This window comes from Malaclemys terrapin, chromosome 7 (genome assembly GCF_027887155.1).
Source record: "Malaclemys terrapin pileata isolate rMalTer1 chromosome 7, rMalTer1.hap1, whole genome shotgun sequence".
NCBI classification, from domain to species: Eukaryota; Metazoa; Chordata; order Testudines; family Emydidae; genus Malaclemys; species Malaclemys terrapin.
The window spans coordinates 104,801,117-104,827,281 of record NC_071511.1 but is presented as its reverse complement, the minus strand read 5'-3'; the positions used below and the strand labels follow the sequence as shown (position 1 = coordinate 104,827,281).

Here is a 26,165-nt window from a genome sequence, read left to right as displayed (position 1 = left end):
AAGTCCCCAATCCTGCCTGAGACTCCATGCAGAGAGGCTCTTGGGCCTACATAGAGCCCTATTGACTGTAGTGACGCTCCATGCAGGAGTCTGCCCCTGTGAAGCCAGTTGCAGGATCTAGCCTTAGGCTACTGCTACTTTAAACCTAGTGAATGTAGGTGCCAGTCTGCACAGTATATCCAATGGAGTAAAACATGTAAATCTCACCAAAAAAGCATGAGATCTTGTGAGATTTTCAGCCTGATTTTACAGACCCATGAGGTTCAGATAAGGACCCAGAACTGAGGATGCTTATTAGAAGCAAACTGCTGAATCTTCTGGAGTTTGTCCATTATTGATAATGATCTGCTGCTGCTCATTGTTTCAAATACTGAAACAATGCTGACCCTCTTATTTTCAAAGGAGGAGACACAGGTCCTCTAATAAATGCTCTATTACAATGACTTTGTTTCTATCGTACCTAATGACAGATGCAGGTTTAGTCATGTTGTGTGATGGATGTTGGCTTAGCAAAGCTGTAACAGTTGCTCACTGAAGCTGTGTGAAAAATTTTGCAGCCGAAGCAAAACTGGCAAATGTTTGGCTTTGTGCCTGTTTAGCTTGTGGGTGCAAAGTATCTGACATTTCAGCTGAAATGTTTTGCAGTGATGAAAAGTGGTTCTATGCAAGGATTTTTATCATAAAGTGAAAACTGGAAAGGTCTCTTGTTTGATGCACCTATTCAGTCTCTCAAAGATAAAAGACCGAAGCTTTTTTTCAGAATACCACCCTAACTTTGTACGGATCTGCTCCACATAAACTGCTCTAATGTAGGATTTCTGCAGTGGGGTTATACCTTCATCTGGCAAAATACACTTGAGATTTTATACGTTAATCTTGAAAATTATGTTGACATAACCAACAGCTCCAGAAGAGGTTTTCTTTGTTGGAGTCCACCTTCTGAGAAGTTACATCCTTGGCAAAACTCCTGTATCCATTCAAGTGTTCTTTTTGTAGCCCCTGTGGTATTTCATGATATACCTCCCATGTAATGAATGCATCTGTAAATCAGGCTTGATAAGGTACAGTAAAGGGAGAGACTGTGATACAGTTAGTACATTGGGAAAGGTCTCCCAGCTACTGGGGGCGAGGGGCAAGAGAGTGCAAGGTGCTGATCACTTCACTCTGTGAACACCCATCCCTGCAACATGAGCATCAAGCATAAGCTTACAGGATGCCATGGGGTCTGCCCTCCTGCCCAGAGGAAGATGTTAATACAGTAGGTAAAAATTAGCAACACCTAAAGAGGAGGAGTCAGCTCAGCCTAGCTGCAGACACTAGAGGAAGTTTGAAAGCTAGAGAATAAAACTCTCTTTAAAGACTACCCAATACTTTGGTTTTGTTCTGTTAGTTAGCAGCATTATACTTTAATTATTCAGCTCCATGTAGTGGCAATTCGGCCATGGCATTTATATTGTCCTGTAAATATCCACTCTCTGGGACTCGTGTCAGTGCAAAAGGGCAGTATGATTTTATTTTCAGGAAACAGGAGGACCACACCTTTACAAGGTGCAGCTTTATCATTTCACTAGCTGTGTTAATCAAAAAAGTCTATATATAGTCTAAAACAGGGGTCCTAAAAAACGTTTGCAAATGGGAACAACCAGTTAATAATTGACTTGTAGATACCCACCATCTCGCTCTTAACTGAACAGACCATTTCCTTCCCCATTTATGATTGCATAATGTCCCTCTGGCCCACGGTTACCGTGTAAACCACAATGTCTGTGTTTAGCCACTCCAGACAGGAACAAGACTCCAGCAATAGCGCTGACTTTGCATCGGTGTTCATATTGTTTGCTACTCTGCATGCCCTTTTGTGAGTGTAGTTGCTAGAAGAAGTGAGACCATACTCCAGAATAAAGTAACCAACTAGGACTGGTGAGGCAAAGAGCAGCAGTGAATTCTAAGGCCATGGCTACACTTGCAGCTGTAGAGTGCTTTAAGTTAAACCAGCCTTCGGAGAGTGCACTAGGGAAAGCGCTCCAGTCTGTCCACACTGAGAGCTGAAAGTGCACCGGTGTGGCCACATTTGTAGCACTTGCAGCTGCATCGGGAGTGGTGCATTGTGGTAGCTATCCCAGAATTCAAGAGGCTGCAATGTGCTTTTCAAATGGGGTGGGGGTGGAGTGTGACAGGGAGTGTGTTGTGTGTATGTGGGGGGGGGGGAGAGAGTGGGTTTTTGGGGTGCTGAGAGTGTGTCAGCATGCTATCTTGTAAGTTCAAACCTCCCCTCCCTCCCCCACCTCTCTCTTACTCACTCAAAGCAAACAGTAGCTGTTTGTTTTCTCGAGCAGCCCGCACTCCAAACAGAGCCCCCCCTGCCTCTATCTCACTCACTCAAAAGCAAACAGTAGCTGTTTATTTGTTTTCTCAGACCAGATAAGCAGCCGCTCTTGGAACTGGAGCTTTGAAAGGGCACTTCCGCGTCCGAGTTCACAACAAAGACAAGAGAGACCACTTCAGTTAAGAGGATTATGGGGCGTTTCCGGAGGTCAATCAGTGCGTAATAACGTTACTCCTCATTTACACTGGAGCTGCAGCATCTCGCCCAATATGCAATAGCTGTTAATCCTCTCGGGGAGGTGGAGTACCAAGACCGCTCTAGCCAGGGAGTCAGAGCATTCTCCGTGCCTTGCCAGTGTGGACGGGGAGTAAGGTAGAGCGCTCTGGGAGGCTTTATTGCGCTATAACGTGCAAGTGTAGCTAAGCCTTCAGTGTGGAAGGGATCATTTACTATGGGGCTCAAAGAGTAAGTGGAAGATGAAAGAAAAAAGGGAAATGTCAACTGACTGCAGTGGAAGGTGAAGCACTGAGGCTCCGGTGACTGTCCTATAATCTTCAAGATTTCTTATGTTTTCTGGATTAGTCTACCTCTTTCCAATCAGGAATTATGTGCATAATCAAAACAATGGGCCTGTCCTTGCATCTGAATGAGTTCAGACTTCAAAGGGCAGAGAAAAGGGTCTTTGTACCTTTAGGCCACCCTGGTCCTGGGGCTGGTTCAGCCCTCACTGCAAGTTAAACAGCCCCTAGGGGGCCATTCTGCAGCCAAGAAAAGCCAGACCGCAAGAGGTGGAAACTGGCTATGCTGAATGATGCATGGATGGGGAGAGAAGGGCTGCAATAGGATTTGCTTGGATGCAGAATGGGGTAGGACTGAAGGAACAGCAGCAGGAAGATGGAATGTTTCCTTGCATTCGCTTTCCAAATCTCTGTGGCCTAGTGCCCATTACAAGTTGCTGCTGCCCACTCAGTCAGTAGGGGGTCCCCTCAAAACTCAATTCTGTATCTTACCTTCACATAGGGACTCCCCCAGGGGAGGAGTCAGGAAGGTGAGCTATGCAAAGTTCATTCTTAAAGGGCTCTCAGACAAATGGTGCACGTTGGGATCATTATACAACTTCATTTAACAAATGCCCTTATCAATAAATAATTTGATATGGCAATATAGATCTAAAATGATGAAGATGAATTCAATCAGTACTAAAGATAGGCATACAACACAATGAACAACTGAAGTGAACAACAATATACATTTGGAGTTTAAATTATCAGTCATGATTGTCCACATTAACTTGCCATTTTCTTCCACATCACCTTTAAATGAAAGAACTGGTATCATTAAAATAAAATACCATCTTTTGGTGCATTTTCAATGGGTCTCTCCTGTTCCTTCCTCTTGGAATACCTTGCACGGTGATAGAAGATGATGATGATGATAGTTGCAACATTCAAAAGAAGGATGAGAAGCATGAGCCAGTATGAATATTCATAATTGTTTCTGGAGTTTTTATATTGACTTGAAGAAAGTGCACAGTTTGAAGCCAACTCTACAGACAGTTTGTTTGCCTCTACGTTCGCTGCAAACAATATCATGGTTAGAAGAACGAAGATGCCTAGAAAATAGGAATACAATGTTACAAATAGCATTGTGATATTAGTGATATTATATGGGTACACTTATGCAAATATTACAGTTCTAATATCTATTTCATTCTAGGCATTTCAACCAATTGGAAGAAAAATCTGGAGTTTCCTATAAATAAAATATTCTGGGAAGCTATTTAAAGAATTTACTGTACCCTAGCTGATAACTGATGTGCAATGTTTTGTGTACCTACCTCTGAGTCCAATTCAACTCCTATTAAAGCCAATGGAAGCATTCCCCTTGACTTCAGTGGGAGTAAAGCCATCTAAGGGGAAAGTTGTGCTGTTGGATCCACAGCAGAGGTATGCATAGTATATTCTCCACTTGACCCATATACAGGAATCCTATTGACACCAATAGGTATTTGCATATTATACATAATAGAGATCTTACCAAAGATAAGAAAGCTGAACTGTTATTTGCAGTATATAAGAGCATAAGAATGGCCCTACTGGGTCAGACCAAAGGTCCATCTAGCCCAGTGTCCTGTCTTCCGTCAGTGGCCAGTGCCAGGTGCCCCAGAGGGAATGAACAGAACAGGTAATCATCAAGTGATCCATCCCATCGCCCATTCCCAGCTTCTGGCAAACAGAGGCAAATAGCCATTGATGGACCTATCCTCCATGAATTTATCTAGTTCTTTTTTTAACCCTGTTATGGTCTTGGCCTTCACAACATCCTCTGGCAAGGAGTTCCACAGGTTGACTGTGCGTTGTGTGAAGAAATATTTCCTTTTATTTGTTTTAAACCTGCTGCCTATTCATTTCATTTGGTGACCCCTAGTTCTTGTTTTATAAGAAGTAGTAAACAACACTTCAATATCTACTTTCGCTACACCAGTCATGATTTTATAGACCTCAATCATATCTCCCCTTAGCTGTCGCTTTTCCAAGCTGAAAAGTCCCAGTCTTATTAATCTCTCCTCATATGGAACCCATTCCATACCCCTAATCATTTTTGTTACCCTTTTCTGAACCTTTTCCAATTCCAATATATCTTTTTTGAGATGGGGCGACCACATCTGCACACAGTATTCAAGATGTGGGCGTACCATGGATTTATATAGAAGCAACATGATATTTTCTATCCTATTATCTATCCCTTTCTTAATTATTCCCAGCATTCTGTTTGCTTTTTTGACTGCTGCTTCACGTTGAGTGGACGTTTTCAGAGAACTATCCACAATGACTCCAAGATCTTTCTTGAGTGGTAACAGCTAATTTAGATCCCATCATGTTGTATGTATAGTTGGGATTATGCTTTCCAATGTGCATTACTTTGCATTTATCAACATTAAATTTCATCTGCCATTTTGTTGCCCAGTCACCCAGTTTTGAGAGATCCTTTTGTAGCTCTTCACAGTCTGCCTGGGTCTTAACTATCTTCAGTAATTTTGTATCATCTGCAAATTTTGCCACCTCACTATTTACCCCTTTTTCCAGATCATTTATGAATATGTTGAATAGGACTGGTCCCAGAACAGACCTCTGGGGGACACCACTATTTATCTCTCTCCAGTCTGAAAACTGACCTCGAAGTATTCTAGTAGATTGGTGAGGCATGATTTCCCTTTACTAAAACCACGTTGACACTTCAACAAATTATGTTCATCTATATGTCTGACAATATTGTTCTTTATTATAGTTACAACCAGTTTGCCCAATACTGATGTCAGACTTACAGGCCTGTAATTGCAGGGATCACTTCTGGCCCTTTTTAAAAATTGGTGTCATATTAGCTATTCTCCAGTCATCTGGTACAGAAGCTGATTTAAATGCTAGGTTACAGACTACAGTTAGTAGTTCTGCAATTTCATATCCTTCAGAACTCTTGGGTGAATACCATCTGGTCCTGGTGACTTATTGCAGTTTAATTTATCAATTTGTTCCAAAATCTCCTCTAATGATACTTCAATCTGGGACAGTTCCTCAGATCTGTCACCTAAAAAGAATGGCTCAGCTTTGGAATCTCCCTCACATCCTCAGCCCTGAAGACCAATGCAAAGAATTCATTTAGTTTCTCTGCAATGGCCTTATCGTCCTTGAGTGCTCCTTTAGCATCTCAATCAACCAGTGGCCCCACTGGTTGTTTAGCAGGCTTCCTGTTTCTGATGTACTTAAAAAAAAAAATTTGCTATTACTTTTTGAGTCTTTGGCTAACTGTTCCTCAAATTCTTTTTTGGCCTTCCTAATTGTATTTTTACATTTCATTTGCCAATGTTTATGTTCCTTTCTATTTTCCTCACTAGGATTTAACTTCCACTTTTTAAAGGATGCCTTTTTGCCTCTCACTGCTTCCTTTACTTTGTTGTTTAGCCAGAGTGGCTCTTTTTTGGTTCTCTTACTATATATTTTTAATTTGGGGTATACATTTAAGTTGAGCCTCTATTATGGTGTCTTTAAAAATTTTCCATGCAGCTTGCAGAGATTTCACTTTTGGCACTGTACCTTTTAATTTCTGATTAACTAACCTCCTCATTTTTGTGTAGTTCCCCTTTCTGAAATTAAATGCTATGGTGTTGGGCCACTTTGGTGTTTTCCTGCCACAGGGATATTAAATTTAATTATATTATAGTCACTATTACCAGTCGGTCCAGCTATATTCACCTTTTGGACCAGATCCTGTGCTCCACTTAGGACTAGATCTCCTCTGGTGAATTCCAGGACCAGCTGCTCTGAGAAGCAGTCATTTAAGGTGTCAAGAAACTTTATCTCTGCATCCCGTCCTGAGGTGACATGTACCCACTCAATATGGGGATAATTGAAATCCCCCATTATTATTATTATTGAGTTTTTTATTTTAATAGCCTCTAATCTCCCTGAGCATTTCACAGTCACTATCACCATCCTGGTCAGGTGGTCGGTAATATATCCCTACCACTATATTATTATTATTATTGGAGCATGGAATTTCTATCCATAAAGATTCTATAGTATAGTTTGATTTATTAACGATTTTTTCTTCATTTGAGTCTATGCTTTCTTTCATATATAATGCCACTCCCCCACCAGCACGACCTGTTCTGTCCTTCTGATATATTTTGTATCCTGGTATTACTGTATCCCATTGATTGTCCTCATTCCACCAAGTTTCTGTGATGACTATTATTCTCATTTAATACAAGGCACTCTAGTTCATCCATTTTATTATTTAGACTTCTAGCATTGGTATATAAGCACTTTAAAAACTTGTCTCCTTCTAGCTGTCTGCCATAACACGATGTAACTGAATGGGACTCTTTTTTTATTTGACTGTTTTTGATCAAATGCTGCCTGTATTTTATCATTTTCCATCCTCTCCTCCTCACTAAGACATAGAGATTCTCTATTAATAGATCTTCCCCTAAGGGATGTCCGAACCATGTGCTTCTCCGCACCTGTCAGCTTTCCTCCAGCCCTTAGTTTAAAAACTGCTCTACGACCTTATAACATAAATATAAAATATAACATTTCGTCCTTGAGAATGAGTACTTTTCTAATTACTACTTCTGCATTTCTATCTCCTCTGACCTTGCTAAACTTGCTCTGGCTGGCCCTACACGCTTGCATGTGCATAAACAATGGGATGAAGCTCCCTTAAGATAGGTTGGGTTTTTTTGTTTTTTTCCCCGAGAGTGGGATTTTGGAACTTGGGGTAATTAGTATGAAAATTAAGAACCTTCAAGGATCCTTCATATTCTGTTCTATCCTGAATATGACTACATTTAGAATGTCAGATCCTCAGCAAATGTAAATTAGTGGTGCCCCATTGACTTTAATGGAGTTATGCTGTCTAACACCAGCTGAGGATTTGGCCCCAAATCTGTAGTGCTTTTGAAATATTCCATTCCAGCCTACACTGCTTCACAAAGCTATCTGGAGGTAAAGCAAGAACAGAGGCACCCATAATGACATGAAATTATTTTGCACATGAAATTAATTTGGATGAGCCACCTAATGTAAGAAACTCTGTAAACAGATATTTTTTCAACAAATTCTCCAAGTCCAGAATCTACTTTTAGGGGAAGTAGAACCCTATTAACCCACACACTCATCCGTATTACAGCTGCAAGATCAGAAGAGTACCAATGTACATTTAAAGAAGCCAGAGGCAAGCGTAACAGGTGAATGATAGGTTATGCCTCTAGGGACTCTTTGATGAGTTCAGATGTCTATCATCTCACGGAGTCTCCGCTTATTTTTCAGCTTAGAAAATATTTTATATAGTTTTAGTTTACTTTGATTTGTGAAAACATTTTTCTCATAGTGAAGGAAACATGTTTTACCACATTTCCTCCATCTTAAGTTCCTCATTTCATTCTTTTGATTTTAAATTTTAGTGTACAGGGGCAGTCACCTCTGGAGTGCCTCCAACTGGTCCTTTTCTTGCCCCGGGTGCCCTTGCAGGCTGCCAGCCAACCTTGTTGGATCTTCAATGGCTTGGCACTCTGGCCAAGTCACAAAATACAAATGAACCCATTCCAAGGTATTAAAGAGTCCAATAAATAGTCTCTCTGCCCTCACTAGGGTCTTCAGCCCCAGCTCTGAGATCTTTTAAATTCAGCCCTGTGTTCAGACTTGTAAATAAGCCCTGTCCCCTCCTTGGGGTTACACTACTTTACTTCTGGCTGGTAGGGGAACCCAGCCCACCCACTACACCAAGTCCTAATCCAGGCACCATATACACAGCAGTCATGTACTGGTTACTTCAATCCTTTGCTGCTATTTCCCTGAGCCTCTTCCTACTGGGCCCTTATATCTCCAGCCGTATCTCAGGGCCAACATCCTCAGGTCCTTCTCTCTTTGCAATCCCAGCTGTATACCAGCTCAGCCACCCATAAGCACTGTCTGATTGTCAGGCTCTTTTGGCCAGAGAGGGGCACCCTTCTTCATTCCGTTGGTCCCAGAAAGGAACTAAACTGCCAAGGCCAGGCAGCTTCTTTGTATCTGAACCAGCAGGGCTCTGACTAGCTGTTGCTACCCCCTCTAGCCCTTCAAGAACCAGGTCTCTGTGGTTTCTTAATGACCGCTCCAAAGAATTCCCCCTAGGCAAGTTTGGAGGACCCATTTTTTGTTGCTCTTTTCCTCACAGCTTCCCATTTCTTGATACAAGGTGTAGTAGGACCATAAGGCCCACAGCAAGGCTGAATACTTCCTGTCACATTTAGCTATTTTGCTTATGTTTGGGTTATGGCTTTTCTTCAGACATGAGTGAAATTAACGAGGCTCAGTGCCACAGTGAATTGGACACAAGGGTCCAGATTTTTAAAAGGTATCTAGGTGCATAAAGATGTAGATAGGTACCTAGTGGGATTTTCAAAAGCACATAGGTGCCTAAATACCTTCGCAAATTTAGTCCTTAGTCACTTCCAATACCTGCATTTTCCTGCATGTCTGCCTTGATTTCAGTAGTTTGAGAAGGGTCAGCTTCAGATCTCTGCTGTGATGTGCATGCATTTAATTGCATTAAATTATGTTGTAAGTGGCTACCTCTGTTTTTTTTCATTTTTATTATTGCAATCAATGCACCCAGGAACTTACTGAATGATGGATTCATTTAAAATAACCATTACAATTTAATTGCTGTCTGAAGGAACAAGGTGCTCAGATACCATGGTCACAGGTATGGCATAAAACCTGAATAAAATAAAATTCTCTTTCAAATGTTGCTGGTTTGTGATATTTTCATAGTCCTCCCATAACCATTAAATTCATAGACATGCAGTCCTTAAATCTTACTAGTGAGAAGATAATGCTGACTTGCTGTCACTCCTGATAAGTGCCATAGCCCTTACTAGAGATTAGAAGTCTACCCTTTATATATAGATATCATTTAGAAATGGGTTGGTGTGTATGCATGCATGTGTAAATGAGAATCGAGTCCTATAATGGATGCATGCATGCACAGTCTCTCTCTCTCTCTCTCTCTCTCTCACTCACACACACACCCCTCTTTGCTTTGCCAGAGTGGTGTTAAGGGGCCTTAATGTACGTGACAATCAGGCACTCTCTTTGCAGTACACCTCTATCCTGATATAACGCTGTCCTCAGGAGCCAAAAAATCTTACTGCGTTATAGGTAAAACCGTGTTATATCGAACTTGCTTTGATCCGCCAGAGCGCGCAGCCCTGCCCCCCTGTAGCGCTGCTTTACCATGTTGTATCCGAATTCGTGTTCTATCGGGTCGCGTTATATCGGGGTAAAGGTGTATATTATATAATTTCTTTATCTAGCTACCTAAATAGAATAGCATGCATTACATACTTACCACTTAGGGAATTCCATGTATAGACACCAATGGGCCCCAAAAAGGTCTGGTAGGGATTGGTTACGGTGTTGCAGCATGTAAATCCAGAACTCATAAGGGAGCTAAGCAAACTGAGAACCAGGAGCAAGATAATCACAACGTTCAAACTTTTCATTGCTGTCTTTCCCAGCTTTGCTGTCACTGAAATATGATAGCTCAGCGTTAATACCAGATCCAATACTTGATATTAATAAAAGTCAAGTTTTGCTCAAAATACAAAACTGATTGTGAGTGTATAATTATCGACACCTAAGTCCCAAAGATCTGTTTGTGAATGGAAACCTTGGGCGCAGTTGGGCCTTGAACCTAGGGCAGTTGGCCTCAATACATTTGAGGATATGGGCCTTCGTTATTACTTTATATATGTAGATTGCTGTGTCTATTATTTTTCTCTCTTCCATAAAATCCTTCTAATTTGTCAATATCATTCTGGTAATAAGATGCCCAGATCTGAACACAATATTTCAGGTGCAGTCACAGTCGGTCTATATTGAGAATAGGGTAACATTGTACCTGGATTAGGGTTACCATATTTAAGGTTTTAAAAAAGAGGACACTCCACGGAGCCCTGGCCCTGCCCCTTCCCCGACCCTTCCCCAAAGTCCCTGCCCCAACTCCGCCCCCTCCCCTGAGCGCCCCGCATTCCCCCTCCTCCCTCCCAGCCACACGAAACAGCTGCCTGAGCGCTACCGGCTTCACGGTTTGCCAGGCATCCCCCAGACCTCCAGACCCTGCGTCCCCGGCCGGGCACTTCCCCTCCCGGGCTCCGGCTGCGCTGGGGAAGCGCCTGGCTGGAGGCACAGCGGGTCTGGAGGTCTGGGGGCTGCCCGGCAAACCGTGAAGCCGGTAGCACTTGGGCAGCTTGGCTCTTACAGAGCTGAGAAGTCAGGGAGCAGCAGCAGTTGCTGGAGCCCACTCTAAAGTAAGCCAGGGATGCCGGCAAAGCTGGGAGTATTTTTCCCGGACATGTTCAGCTTTTTGGAAATTCCCCCCGGACGGGGGTTTGATTACCAAAAAGCCGGACATGTCCGGGGAAAAAACGGACGTATGGTAACCCTAACCTGGATATTTTATTTATTTACCTATTTTGATTTAAATAATATTAAAAAAACACCTATACAAGGCTCTAGGTGACTTTACACATAATTAGTATAACAACAAAACCCCAGCCACATTAGAACAATCATTCAAACAGGAACTTTGCGAACAGGGGCTGCTAACAGGGAGTTTCGCAAGGGAGTTTGGAAGGGGAGCAGGAAGGGGGCGAGGGTCCCTTGCCAGTTCCATCTGTTTTCTCTTGATTCCCCTTAATACCTTTAAAGCAACTACATTCATAACTGTTTGCTTAAACAACCCTTTCAGCTGACAGGGGGCTGCAGACGGGAGTTTGACAGAGGGAGGCTTACGATGGTTAGGAAGACCCGCAACACCTGTGCCAGCACTGCTACTGTCTCCTCCACCTGTGCCTGTAGCCAGATAGAGCGCCTGAGCATGGATGCCTCTACCCAGATCCTGGTGTGGTTTTGCAAAGACTGTAACTTGCAATTTCCACTTACTGATATCCAGGCTGCGGGGACCATCCAATGTGAGAGGTGCCTGCTGGTGGAATCTCTCAGGCAGCAGGTGGGAGAGCTACAGGAGGAGGTGGCTAGGTTGAGGAGCATCCGTATCCACGAGCAATTCCTCGACAGTGTCCATGTGGAGACAGCTGAGGTAGCTGTCCCAGTACACAGGACTGCTGATACACCACTGGTGGAGGAGGAGATGGCTCAGGGTGGACACTGGCAGCTGGTTACTTCTGGCAGCAGGCAGTGCTCCACCTTTGCTCCGAACCCTCCTGCCGTGGTTATAGGTAACCGTTATGCTCTTCTTGATACAGGAAAGAAGGAATCACTCCCTACAGTAAAGGAGGAGAAGCCTCGTACCCCTAAGGCTGGAGAGTCTGCTGCCACCACTGCGAATAGGAAACGTAGGGTAGTGGTGGTCGGAGACTCTCTGCTGAGGGGGACGGAGGCGCCCATCTGTCGCCCTGACATTTCATCTCGGGAGGTATGCTGCCTGCCGGGGGCCCGTATCCGAGACGTTACGGGGGCATTGTCGAGGATTATCCAGCCCTCTGACTACTACCCCATGCTACTCATCCATGTGGGCACAAATGATACTGCGCGGTGTGACACTGAGCGGATCAAGAGTGACTACAGGGCTCTGGGAGTACGGGTGAAGGAGTTTGGAGCGCAGGTGGTATTCTCTTCAATTCTTCCTGTCAAAGGTAAGGGCCCGGGCAGAGACAGATGCATCATGGAGGTGAATGCCTGGCTGCGAAGATGGTGTCGCCAGGAGGGCTTTGGCTTCCTAGACCACGGGATGCTATTCGAGGAAGGACTGCTCGGCAGAGATGGCGTTCACCTTTCGAGGAGAGGGAAGACCCTATTCGGGCACAGACTGGCTAACCTAGTGAGGAGGGCTTTAAACTAGGTTCGACGGGGACAGGTGAGCAAAGCCCACAGTAAGTGGGGAACATGGAGACCGGGGAGATGGGTCGGAAACGAGAGGGAGTGTGGGCTATATTGGCAGAGAGAAAGGAGAGTCAGGACAAAACTGGGAGGAAAGATCAAACCAGTATCTTAGATGCCTATATACAAATGCGAGAAGTATGGGGAATAAGCAGGAAGAACTGGAAGTGCTAATAAATAAATACAACTATGACATTGTTGGCATCACTGAAACTTGGTGGGATAATACACATGATTGGAATGTTGGTGTGGATGGGTACAGCTTGCTCAGGAAGGATAGACGGGAAAAAGGGAGGAGGTGTTGCCTTATATATTAAAAATGTACACACTTGGACTGAGGTAGAGATGGACATAGGAGACGGAAGTGTTGAGAGTCTCTGGGTTAGGCTAAAAGGGGCAAAAAACAAGGGAGATGTCATGCTAGAAGTCTACTACAGGCCACCTAACCAGGTGGAAGAGGTGGATGAGGCTTTTTTCAAGCAACTAACAAAATCATCCAAAGCCCAAGATTTGGTGGTGATGGGGGACTTCAACTATCCAGATATATGTTGGGAAAATAACACAGCGGGGCACAGACTATCCAACAAATTCTTGGACTGCATTCGAGACAACTTTTTATTTCAGAAGGTTGAAAAAGCTACTAGGGGGGAAGCTGTTCTACATTTGATTTTAACAAATAGGGAGGAACTCGTTGAGAATGTGAAAGTAGAAGGCAGCCTGGGTGAAAGTGATCATGAAATCATAGAGTTTGCAATTCTAAGGAAGGGTAGAAGGGAGAACAGCAAAATAGAGACAATGGATTTCAGGAAGGCAGATTTTGGTAAGCTCAGAGAGCTGATAGGTAAGGTCCCATGGGAATCAAGACTGAGGGGAAAAACAACTGAGGAGAGTTGGCAGTTTTTCAAAGGGACACTATTAAGGGCCCAAAAGCAAGCTATTCCGCTGGTTAGGAAAGATAGAAAATGTGGCAAAAGACCACCTTGGCTTAACCACGAGATCTTGCATGATCTAAAAAATAAAAAGGAGTCATATAAAAAATGGAAACTAGGACAGATATCAAAGGATGAATATAGGCAAACAACACAGGAATGCAGGGGCAAGATTAGAAAGGCAAAGGCACAAAATGAGCTCAAACTAGCTACGGGAATAAAAGGAAACAAGAAGACGTTTTATCAATACATTAGAAGCAAGAGGAAGACCAAAGACAGGGTAGGTCCACTGCTTAGTGAAGAGGGAGAAACAGTAACAGGAAACTTGGAAATGGCAGAGATGCTTAATGACTTCTTTGTTTCGGTCTTCACCGAGAAGTCTGAAGGAATGCCTAACATAGTGAATACTAATGGGAAGGGGGTAGGTTTAGCGGATAAAATAAAAAAAGAACAAGTTAAAAATCACTTAGAAAAGTTAGATGCTTGCAAGTCACCCGGGCCTGATGAAATGCATCCTAGAATACTCAAGGAGCTAATAGAGGAGGTATCTGAGCCTCTAGCTATTATCTTTGGAAAGTCATGGGAGACGGGAGAGATTCCAGAAGACTGGAAAAGGGCAAATATAGTGCCCATCTATAAAAAGGGAAATAAAAACAACCCAGGAAACTACAGACCAGTTAGTTTAACTTCTGTGCCAGGGAAGATAATGGAGCAAGTAATTAAGGAAATCATCTGCAAACACTTGGAAGGTGGTAAGGTGATAGGGAAGAGCCAGCATGGATTTGTGAAGAACAAATCATGTCAAACCAATCTGATAGCTTTCTTTGATAGGATAACGAGCCTTGTGGATAAGGGTGAAGCGGTGGATGTGGTATACCTAGACTTTAGTAAGGCATTTGATACGGTCTCGCATGATATTCTTATCGATAAACTAGGCAAATACAATTTAGATGGGGCTACTATAAGGTGGGTGCATAACTGGCTGGATAACCGTACTCAGAGAGTTGTTATTAATGGTTCCCAATCCTGCTGGAAAGGCGTAACGAGTGGGGTACCGCAGGGGTCTGTTTTGGGACTGGCTCTGTTCAATATCTTCATCAACGACTTAGATATTGGCATAGAAAGTACGCTTATTAAGTTTGCGGATGATACCAAACTGGGAGGGATTGCAACTACTTTGGAGGACAGAGTCATAATTCAAAATGATCTGGACAAATTGGAGAAATGGTCTGAGTTAAACAGGATGAAGTTTAACAAAGACAAATGCAAAGTGCTCCACTTAGGAAGGAAAAATCAATTTCACACATACAGAATGGGAAAGGACTGTCTAGGAAGGAGTACGGCAGAAAGGGATCTGGGGGTTATAGTGGACCACAGGCTAAATATGAGTCAACAGTGTGATGCTGTTGCAAAAAAAGCAAACATGATTCTGGGATGTATTAACAGGTGTGTTGTGAGCAAGACACGAGAAGTCATTCTTCCGCTCTACTCTGCTCTGGTTAGGCCTCAGCTGGAGTATTGTGTCCAGTTCTGGGCGCCGCATTTTAAAAAAGATGTGGAGAAATTGGAAAGGGTCCAAAGAAGAGCAACAAGAATGATTAAAAGTCTTGAGAACATGACCTATGAAGGAAGGCTGAAAGAATTGGGTTTGTTTAGTTTGGAAAAGAGAAGACTGAGAGGGGACATGATAGCAGTTTTCAGGTATCTAAAAGGGTGTCATAAGGAGGAGGGAGAGAACTTGTTCACCTTGGCCTCTAAGGATAGAACCAGAAACAATGGGTTTAAACTGCAGCAAGGGAGGTCTAGGTTGGACATTAGGAAAAAGTTCCTAACTGTCAGGGTGGTTAAACACTGGAACAAATTGCCTAGGGAGGTTGTGGAATCTCCATCTCTGGAGATATTTAAGAGTAGGTTAGATAAATGTCTATCAGGGATGGTCTAGACAGTATTTGGTCCTGCCATGCGGGCAGGGGACTGGACTCGATGACCTCTCGAGGTCCCTTCCAGTCCTATAATCTATGAATCTATGAAACTGTGCCAGTCAGCATCCACAGAAAAAAACTCATTTCCACCCCTTCTTGGGCTACAACAGATTATTGTAGAGTATTGAGTTTACTGTCTATAACTAGAGAAATCATAACAGTAATCAGGCTTCCACTGTGTCTCTTTTAAAATAGGTTTTACCACAGGATAGGTCAGCTTTTGGACTATATTAGGACTGTGACAATGTATTGGCTCTAGGACCCTATTCAATGCTCAAACTCTCAATGACTTCAGTGTGAACAAGTTTAGGCTACTGCCCTTGGTGTCTTCAATCTCCAGTGCTACCAGTTTGACACCTTTCACAAGTTCTACATCCATTTAAAAATGTACATTACATACTATAATTTTTTTAAAAGTACAATATAATCCAACCCAACTTGATACATCCCCATGAGGCATCACAGAACATCTGTCTGCATGAAAATTGATGATCTATTAAGTCAATTTTAGCATCAGTACTTTTCAAGTGTTTGTCAAGAGTTTGTGTAAGGTATTGAAAAAATAATAAAACTTCCTCTAATGATGTCACTTCCTGATTCTTAGTAAAGTTAGTTCAAGACTGGCATGTATGCACACCCCACGCTTCAACTTCTCCACACAAAAAATGGCCCTAAAAATGGCCCAAGTTTGCTTTCAGATTGAAAACAAGCCAAGCCACTGACAAAATACTTCCCACCTGGTATTAGCTGAATAGAACTGTTCTGATGTCCCCGCCATAGGTAAATAATCAAAACACAAACTCTGCTTATACTTTGGTAGGTACACAAATGTTCTGAGGTGACTAACAGCTTCTGAATTTTTGCCAGATCATTCTGCCCAGCTCATGAAAGTATAAAGTACTTGAATTACCCAATATAAATCATTAACAGCTTGTTAGTAGGCTGCTGTTACCTTAGTCAAGTTTTTTGTGTTCTGTACTGTTAACTGCCAAAATGTAAAACAGAAAATCCAATATATCTTTCAGTGGAGTAAATAAATAAATTGGGAGGTCTGGTTATTGTAAAGGTCTTTGTTAGTTTGTTTGTAAGGCTACTAATTAACTAACCCTTTAAAAACAATAACAGTGCTGTTGCCAGAAAATTCCTGGCACCTTTAATCTTAAAGGTGCAACAGGACCCTCTGTTGCTTTTTACAGAAAATTCCTTGGATCCCAAGAACAGTCTTACAAGGGCAAAATTCTCCTTTCTAATTCACTCTGCAAATCTTTATAGCACGTTTCCTGTTCATTTTCTCACACACACCATGCATTGAGATCAATGGGAGTTCCGCAAGAGAAACCAGCGCAGAATATGTCATAGAGATCCATAGTGCACGAGATGCTTGCTATTAGTGGGAGGATGTGCTGTATATTTAAAAGTATGTTCATAACTCTTCCTAATAGATGTTCTATAAAACTTATTGAAGAAAAAGCATACCTCTCCCTTCACATTTTCTTTGTGTACATGTTTGTATTACCATCCTTTTTATACTATGAAAAAATACGATCTTTCAGGATTCTGAAGCTAGACATATTTCCACTTTTACCTGGTAGGTAAATGATGACAAATAGTTTGTGCATTTTAAAATCCTTTTAGTTTCTAAATTGCTGTGAAGCAAATTGCTAGTCTCATAATATAAAGACGCACATATTTAACGTGTCATCCATTTTAAGTTGTTGGAATCTTTGCTTGGAAAGATTTTAAATGGTTGCTGGAAATTCAACACAACCACCATGCAAATTCAGCTACAACAACAATGCAAACAACTATGGAAGATATCAAATTCTGCCATTTAAAATAAAAACTTAACAACATGAAGAAGCAGGAAGCCAAGCTGAACAACATTATCTATTTCCCCAAATATGCTGATCTGCTCTGCAAAAGGACCTTAGAAAAATGGAGAAACCATCTCCTGCACCGTATATACTCCACAAGGGACCATCTCAAACAAGTAATCATTACATGCTCCCACACGCTGAAAGAAAAAAATCAGTAAACCTACCTGGAGATCATGGAGGAAACCCAAAACTATCAAATAAAGACCCTGATGACTGTCATTCAACACACAGACAAAAAGTGGAACCAACTACAACCCCTCAACCAGCAGACCATCATATAGACACTACATGACACCCAACATCATCAACCTATTCGAAGTGAAGTATCTGTACTCTCCAAGGGATTGAACTTCTGCCCACCACAGAATTTGAGCATGTGGAGGACTAGAAGAATTCTTTTGCCGACTCTGCCTCAAGGAATTCTTTCACAACAGAGGTGACACGAACCACATCTCCAACTACAGTCAGATGAAAAAAGAATCATCTGACTGGACACCTCCCAGTGGACAAAACCACACAATGACTCATTACCCCAATTGCTTCAGGAAAAAAAAACAGTGAAACCACCAAACAGTGAAACCACCAAACAGTGAAACCACCAACCACCAAGAGATTTCATCCACCAGAATCTCTCTACAGTCCCCAAAATCGAACCAACCAGATAATGCTCAAACCATCAGGCAAAGGGAGAGCCATTGCAGTCCTTAATCATGGTGACTACATCAACGAGGCCAACTGACAACTCTGACACCACCTACTATAAAGAATTCAAAGAAAATCCCCACACAGGAATTTAAAGATACCATCAAATCCTTCCCCAAACAACTCCAAGAAAAAGTGTACAACCTTATCCTCCTGAACCCATCCCAGGGAACTTCTACATACTTCCCAAGATTCACAAACAAGGGAACCAAGGCAGACCCATCACATCTGGCTACACCACTCTTACCAAAGGAGTATCAGGACTCATAGAAATCATGAGAACATAAGAATTGCCACACAGGGTCAGACCAAATGCCCATATAGCCCAGTATCCTTTCTTCCAACAGTGGCTGATGCCAGATGGTTCAAAGGGAATGAACAGAACAGGGCAATCATCAAGTGAGCCATCTCTTGTTGTCCAGTCCCAGCAACTGGCAGTCAGAGATCTAGGGACACTAGAGCATGGGATTGCACCCCTGACCATTTTGGCTAATAGCCATTGATAGACCTATTCTCCGTAAATTTACTAAGTCTTTTTTAGATCCATTTATAATTTTGGCCTTCACAACATCCCCTGGCAATGAGTTCCACAGGTTGACTGTTCATTGTGTGAAGAAGTACTTCCTTTTGTTTGTTTAAACCTACTGCCTGTTGATTTCATTGGGTGACCCCTGGTTCTTGTGTTATATGAAGGGGTCAATAATACTTCCTTATTCACTGTCTCCGCACCATTCATGATTTCATAGACTTCTATCATACCCCACCACCCTTCATCTTCTCTTTTCCACGCTGAATAGTCTGTCTTTTTAATCTCTGTTCTGTACCCTTAATCATTTTTGTTACCCTTCTCTGTAACTTGTACATTTCTAATCCATCTCTTTTCAGATGGAGTGACCAGCACTGTATTCAGTATTCCTGATGGATTTACATAGTGGCTTTATAATCTTTTTGTCCTATCTACCCCTTTCATAGTGGTTCCTAACATTGTTGGCTTTTTTGACTATGGCAGTACATTGAGCAAATGTTTTCAGAGAACTATCCACAACGACTCCAAGATCTCTTTCTTGGGTATAATAACTAATTTAGACCTCATTGTTTTGTACACATAATTGGGATTATATTTTCCGGTGTGCACTAGTTTGCATATTGGTTACCTTCCTTCATCCTCAAGCCACTCACCACCCAAAAAGCCAGCCTCCTTTGAGATAGTACTGAATTCCTCCAGAAACTCTGCAATATTAACAACCTCCCCCAGAACTCCACCCTTGCCTCCATGGATGTCGCCTTCTTATATACCAACATCCCTCACCATGATGGAATCACTGCCTGCCTCAAATACCTACAAGATAATTTACAACATTCAGAAATCCACCGCATTGTCAAACTCATCCATTTTATCTTCCCCCATAACAACTTCACATTTAACAATAAATACTTTGTCCAAAACATGGGAACAGCCCTGGATAGTAGGATGGCTCCTCAATATGCCAATGTCTCTTCCTGGATCACCTTGAGGAAGAATTTCTGAAAAAATATACTATGAAATCAACTCTATACCTGAGTGTAACAGGGTGCTGGCCAGGAGAGCCTGGCCAGGTCCCTGTTAGCCCCTCTCCAATTAAGAGGATTAGTTGGGGCTGGCAGCGGAGACTACGCCCTGATTACTTGAGCATCGGCACCTGTGGGCCTAATCAGCCAGCCGGCCATATAAAGCTGGCAAGGGGGGACACAGGAAGGGGAGGAGCGTGTGGCTGTAGATCCCTGCTAGCTGGGGAAGCTAGCGGTCTCCCAGGGTGTTGACCTGAAGACAGTGTATAAAGTGTATATAGCAGGTGGTGGGAACTGGCACAAGAATAAAAGAGCACTGGTGCATACACTTTGAGTGGTCTCCAACTGAGTTTTGTGGAGGAGCCAGGAGGGCGCCGTTACACTGAGATACATTAATGAAATTTTTTTCCTCTGGCCAGACAACCTAGCTTCCCTCATAGATTTTTCACCACAACTTCACCTGCCACCCTACACTGGAACCAATATGGGATATAATCAAGCAATTACAATCCATACTTGATGGGGATCACATCTTGAAAGAAAATCTTTCCCAAACCATCTCTTCTTGCCTTCAAACACCACTACAGTCTCACCAAGCACTTTATCATTAGAAGAAATCTCTCCATAGACCTCAAAGTGGCACCAGATCTTGCCAGAACAACACATGCAAAACTTGCAGACATATCTCCACTGCTACAATCATCAGTATTCTTCTCTCTCCCCCTGCAACATACCTTTCAAAATCCATGGGTTCTACACATGCCTATCAGACGGGGTGTACCTCATCCAGCGCACCAAATGCACCGACAACTATGTGGTGTGGGTGAAACCAGACAATTGTTATACTCTCAAATGAACTAACAATAAAATAAGACCAAAAAAATCACCCATGCGTGAACAATTTACACAAAAGTGATCAGTCCATACGTAACCTCTCAGTCCTCATTCTCAAAGGAAACCTGCACAACACCTTCAAGAAATGAGCCTGGGAATTGAAATTCATAACTCTGCTAGATGCTAAAAAACATGGACTTAACACAGACAATGGTTTTATGGCTTATTACAATTTGTAACACCCCTGACTGCCTACTAAGCCTTAATTGCTCACTTCATTTTAAGTGGTCTCCTATAGCATGTGGAGACCCTTATGCTTAACAATCTGTCCCAACTTGTATTTAGCTCAGACACTCTGATTATCTTCCCCAGACCTGAAGAAGAGCTTTGTCAAGCTCAAAAATTCATTCCCTCCACCAAGAGAAGTTGGTTCAATAAAAGATATCCCTGCTCTTGAGGTTACTTTTTTTTTTTCAATTAAAGGTGCATTACTTGTACTGTCAATTCTATTTTCTCACATAAATGTAGCCTTTTAAAAGCCTCTTCCTTTTCACTGATGGGGAGGGGGGCATGGAATGAAGCCTTTGCTAAAATGGCAAAAGAGCTCTCTTCATCATCCGCTATCCCATTAACCTAAAGGTATGACTATTCCTCAAGACCCTTGGATGGAGGACACTGTACTGTATTGGAATGTTCTGACTTTTGTGGCCTAACTTTTTTGCGAACCATTTTAACAGATGAAGTTAAAAAATGAAGAAAATAATCTTTCACAGAAGTGTATGTGTTTGAAAATGTGTAGAGTCATATACAATAAACTTTAACAAATAAATAATAATATACAATACAGACCCCAAGAGCTATATGCATTCGAAGAAGTGGGCTGTAGTCCACGAAAGCTTATGCTCTAATAAATTTGTTAGTCTCTAAGGTGCCACAAGTACTCCTGTTCTTCTTTTTGCGGATACAGACTAACACGGCTGTTACTCTGAAACTTTACAACAAGTGTGCTCTACACTGATTTTATTCCTAGAGGAATTTATTTGAGGGACTTTTTAACTGAAAGAAAATTATATTTAGACTAGTCTAGTCTTTAAACATGTCTTTATTTATATAATAAAAATGTCGCTTAAAGTAGCTTTCATGGCCAGAATAAACTCTGGGTCTTTTCAAATTTAAATATGTCAGGCATTCTTATTTTTCAATAAATATGAATAACTATTGTGGTAAGCTAATCATTTAGTAATGTCATATTTTAAATCTCACTTCTACTTTAATTAGAGAAGAACAAAACAGGGTTGCAAATCTCTCTCTCTCTCTAACGTGAAGGGTTAAATCCTACTTGCCCTACGAATACAAGAATTCTGTGACCGATTTTCATTTTATAATAGCACCCAGAGGCCATCATCAGAACTGAGGCTCCATTGTGCTAGCTGCTGTAAAAACACAAAGACTGCTTCCAATCTAAGGCCCTGATTCTGCAATGAGCTCTGTATGGGTAGACAGCTGTGCTCACATGGAGTCCACTGAAGTCAATGAAGGTCCATCTGCATGGAGCTAGGATGAGGATCTATGTCAATCGGTGTGAGAGGGATACAGTCAAATGTAAACCACTCTTTTATATACAAAATTTGAAATTAAAATAATATTTTAACTAGATAAATATAGGGCTGATCTGTCCCCAAAACCTTTGTTCTAAATGAAATTGTTTTAATCGACTGATTCCAAACTGTGTCACTATTTTCATTTAAAAAATTTTTAAGATTCTCTACTACTAACATTCTCAACTGTTTTTTTTTCCATTTTAATGTGGTCCTTATAACTTGCATTGAAATAACTTTGCCATCCTCATAATTTTGATAATATGCTGTTATCATATTCAGCCAAAGGTGACTTCAGTGCAGTTACACCATATAGAAAGTCTCTTGTCAATGTTACATACTGTCGTGATCTTGGTAATGTGTTGTCATTGGGTATGGGTAGAGTCTCCTTATTAAACTCAGAAAATAATATGTTAGGTGTACTTGTGGCACCTTAGAGACTAACAAATTTATTAGAGCATAAGCTTTCGTGGACTACAGCCCACGCTTATGCTCTAATAAATTTGTAAGTCTCTAAGGTGCCACAAGTACTCCTGTTCTTCTTTTTGCGGATACAGACTAACACGGCTGCTACTCTGAAATATGTTAGGTGTGTAAAAATAAATTATCCTGATCATTGTTTCCTAGACCTAGGAAGGGGTCCTGTCTGGGTCAGTTTTGTTCTGTTGATTTGTTTGTGGCATCATGGTCTTTGTCAAAAGTATGATATATAAAATAATCTATAAAATATATATCTTGTCTGCTAATTATTTTAAACCATTCTTTCCCGACTTTGTTAATAGGTTTTGTGGCCTGCTTCTCTTCTCTCGTTCAAAGGAGTACATCAGAATAGCTCATTTGAAGTCAATGGAGTAACACTGGTGTAAAATCCAATGTAAGGCCCTGATCCTTGCAAACATTTACGTACGTGCCTACCTTTTGTGCAGAGTGCTTCCACTGATGTCAATAGAACTACTCACAGTGCATAAAATTAAGTGTGTAAGCCTAAGCAGAATTGGTGCCTAACTGAGATCTTATTTATGACTCTTATTTATGCTGCACCATTTTACTATGTACACTTTGCTTTTTCTAATATATTTTTTCTAATATTTGCTTGTTTTATATTTATAGCATCTTTCTTCAAGGCTCCCCTAGGTAAAACTTCATCCTTCATTGTTTTTCCCTCTCTCTTTCCTCATTTTCCCCTCTTCTTGTCTATATCTAGGCTTGGAAGGATGAGATTTTTATCAGTAAATTTAGTAATCATCAATTTCACCAAACATACACAAACCGATGAAAAAAATATTTCCACCGATGATAACTATATATATAGGCAAAGTAAGAAAAATACCGGTTAGGAACTTGCTAGAGGTTGATTTAAGGGTATTTACTTTGTATATTTGGACATGTGATGTCGACAATATGTGTTCAAACAGTATAAAGCTTTAACTTTTTTAATTTTAACATCTACTGTAATTAAATAATTGTCTGACACCCCCCAATAATTTTCCACAACTGTGAAAACATAATGGACAAAATTGAAAATATTCTTAAAAATAAACATCCAAATTATCCAACAAAATTATAACAATATAAAAATTGAATTCTGCCAAGCCTATCTGTATTTTCTCTCTCCTTTTTAGATTTTTTTGGTACCTCTCACTTTTTCTGCTTTCTCTTCTGTTTTTTCCCTGTCCTCCTTCTGTCCTATGGTACATTTACTAGTGAGAATAAATATGAAGAACTGAAGATACAGAAAAATCAGACTTGTATATAAGTGTAGAGTTCAGCTGTGACCCATCTATTGGACATTTTTAGAGGTGGTAAAGTCTAAGATGGGTCTGGGTGGAAAAACACAACTTATTCTAATTCCCTGAGTTGTTTTGGAAATCTCATGTCATAGTTTATCAAAGTGGAATGTTTAAAGGCACCCTTTGGTAGTCTCATGGAGAAACATCACTATAAAAGGTCTATGTCAAGCTCATATTGCCAGGTACATTCCATAGTGTGATGTTAGTCAAAAAGGAATTGCTAGTATTAGATAGCTACAGTAACATGTAAACATTTTAAAAATACTAGTTTATATGTTGAACTGACTGACTCCATTATTTACATGTTAAAAGGAAGGAGCCTTAAAAGAAAAGGTTACAAGTGAATATTATCTATTAATAATATTTCCCCCTGCAATACCTAACTAAAATGACAATCATTTTATACAATTTTTGCCAAAATATTTGTATTGGCATTGATAGGCTGTAAAATATTTAAACAATTTAACATAAAACTTGTGACAATCATGTTTTAGAATAAAATTACTATTTTAAACCTAGCATTTTGGTCAGAGCACTGTATGTATTTCATGTTTTATGAAAAAACAATATGTAAAACATAATTGTCTATTCCAGGCATTTTTCTTTTTTTAGTTTTTGTATTCATTTATCAAGACCTATTTAGTATGTATCTATCCAGTGCTCTAGATTTTTCCCTGTCAGTAATCACACAGGGTGTGATCTTGTGAATGGGAGTTGAGCAGGTAACAAACTTTCTATATACATTTTTTGAAATAGCAAACCATGAATTTCACCTTAATAATCTGGAGAAAAAAAAGAAAAAACCTAGAGGCTAGGATAGGTAATCATTATATAAACCACAATAAATACAAAGACAATATGTCATTCCTAATCAGCAGCAACTGTATTATCTTTTAGGTTTGAAATAATTTGTAATAAAAACAATAATAAAATGAGCAGTAACTACTTTTCTGCTATTGACTGAAAGCTTTTGACTGAAACTTAGACTTGTTGTTTTTAATACAACTGTTTCCCTTTTATCTTGATACTTCCCACAGACAAAGCTATGAAGTAACAAGATCCTGGATAATGTGAAAGGCTTTCTGTTTGCAATGTGTTGCTGCTATTATATGCTGTACTATTTTTGTTCTCTTATTTTTACAACTCTCCTAAATCCCATAAAGTAAGTATGTAAATACTCTTGTCTTCAATAAAAATATTATATGTATAAACAAATAAAAGACATGAACTGCTCTGCTAAAATGAAATGTATCAAGGTAAGACAACATAATAGTATCCATTTATATTCACTATAGTAGTTACCTTGGAAATTTTTTGCTGGCGTTTCAAGTCCATCAATCACCTTCTTTGAACACACACCTTCAAAAACCCCATATGTGACGGTTATAATAGCACTTGAATTTCCTTCAGTAAAGTTAACATTACTCGAGACCCAGTTTTTGTTTGCAAGAACAAGGCAGACTATCACAAAAGACCAAATACTAGTAAAACAGGCAGATGCAAACATTTGTTTTTTTTTTCTGGATGGCATTTTATCAGAGAGATGTGTTTTCTTGTAGTGCAGGTTATACTTTTCTTGTTTCCTTAGTCTTGTTAATGAGAGCTCCAAGCTGAAAGAGACTGTTCCCTGCTGTTAGAGACTGTAGACCTAGTTTTGTACTGGTAGAAAATTATGCCAGTAAACTTTGAACTAACAGCAGTGGTAATAAAGTTGTAAAATAATTGAACTTTGGTCTGGAGAAAAGATGTTGCCATAGTTACAACCATACTAGTCTAACAAAGGACAGTAGGAATCTGCCACTACAATGTCTCTTCATCAAATGATTTCTTATTGGCTGTGCTTTGCCAAGTGAAATGAGACCAAATCAAGAGTTAGTCTTTCAAATCAGATTTCCTCCAGATATCTTCTAGAGCTTAAAAAATACTAGCTCATGAAGAGATCATAGAAATCTTAAATTAGTGCTTTCTTGAAGATTCGTACTCAACCCATAAAACATTCTGAGCTGGTACAGGAAAAGCAGGTAAGACTGGTAACTAATATTGAAATATAGTTCGCTTATGTCCATATCCAAAAGGCTTTCTGACACCCTAATAGACCCAGAGTTGTAATAATAAATATTAACAAGGAGATCCTTTT

The 26,165-nt window shown here is 40.8% G+C and overlaps 1 protein-coding gene across 1 annotated transcript; it reads right to left on the bottom strand.

Annotated features, from left to right (window-relative positions):
- Positions 1-2,379: 2,379 nt before the first annotated feature.
- CLRN3 (clarin 3) lies at positions 2,380-25,663 on the bottom strand. The gene is made up of 3 exons (XM_054035395.1): positions 25,331-25,663; positions 10,217-10,396; positions 2,380-3,938 (listed from the first exon to the last, which is right to left on the bottom strand). Exons 1-3 carry the CDS (start codon positions 25,557-25,559, stop codon positions 3,664-3,666), a joined length of 684 nt encoding a protein of 227 aa, XP_053891370.1. The 5' UTR covers positions 25,560-25,663; the 3' UTR covers positions 2,380-3,663.
- Between the last annotated feature and the right edge of the window lie 502 nt (positions 25,664-26,165).

Bases quoted from the DNA above. Each gene is read 5' to 3' on its own strand.
- CLRN3 (XM_054035395.1), bottom strand. From the start codon at position 25,559: ATGCCATCCAGAAAAAAAAAACAAATGTTTGCATCTGCCTGTTTTACT. The intron at 10,397-25,330 runs GTAACTACTATA...ATCATATTTCAG, and splicing joins GCCAGCAAAAAATTTCCAAG to TGACAGCAAAGCTGGGAAAG. The intron at 3,939-10,216 runs GTAAGTATGTAA...CCTATTTTCTAG, and splicing joins TACATGGAATTCCCTAAGTG to GCATCTTCGTTCTTCTAACC.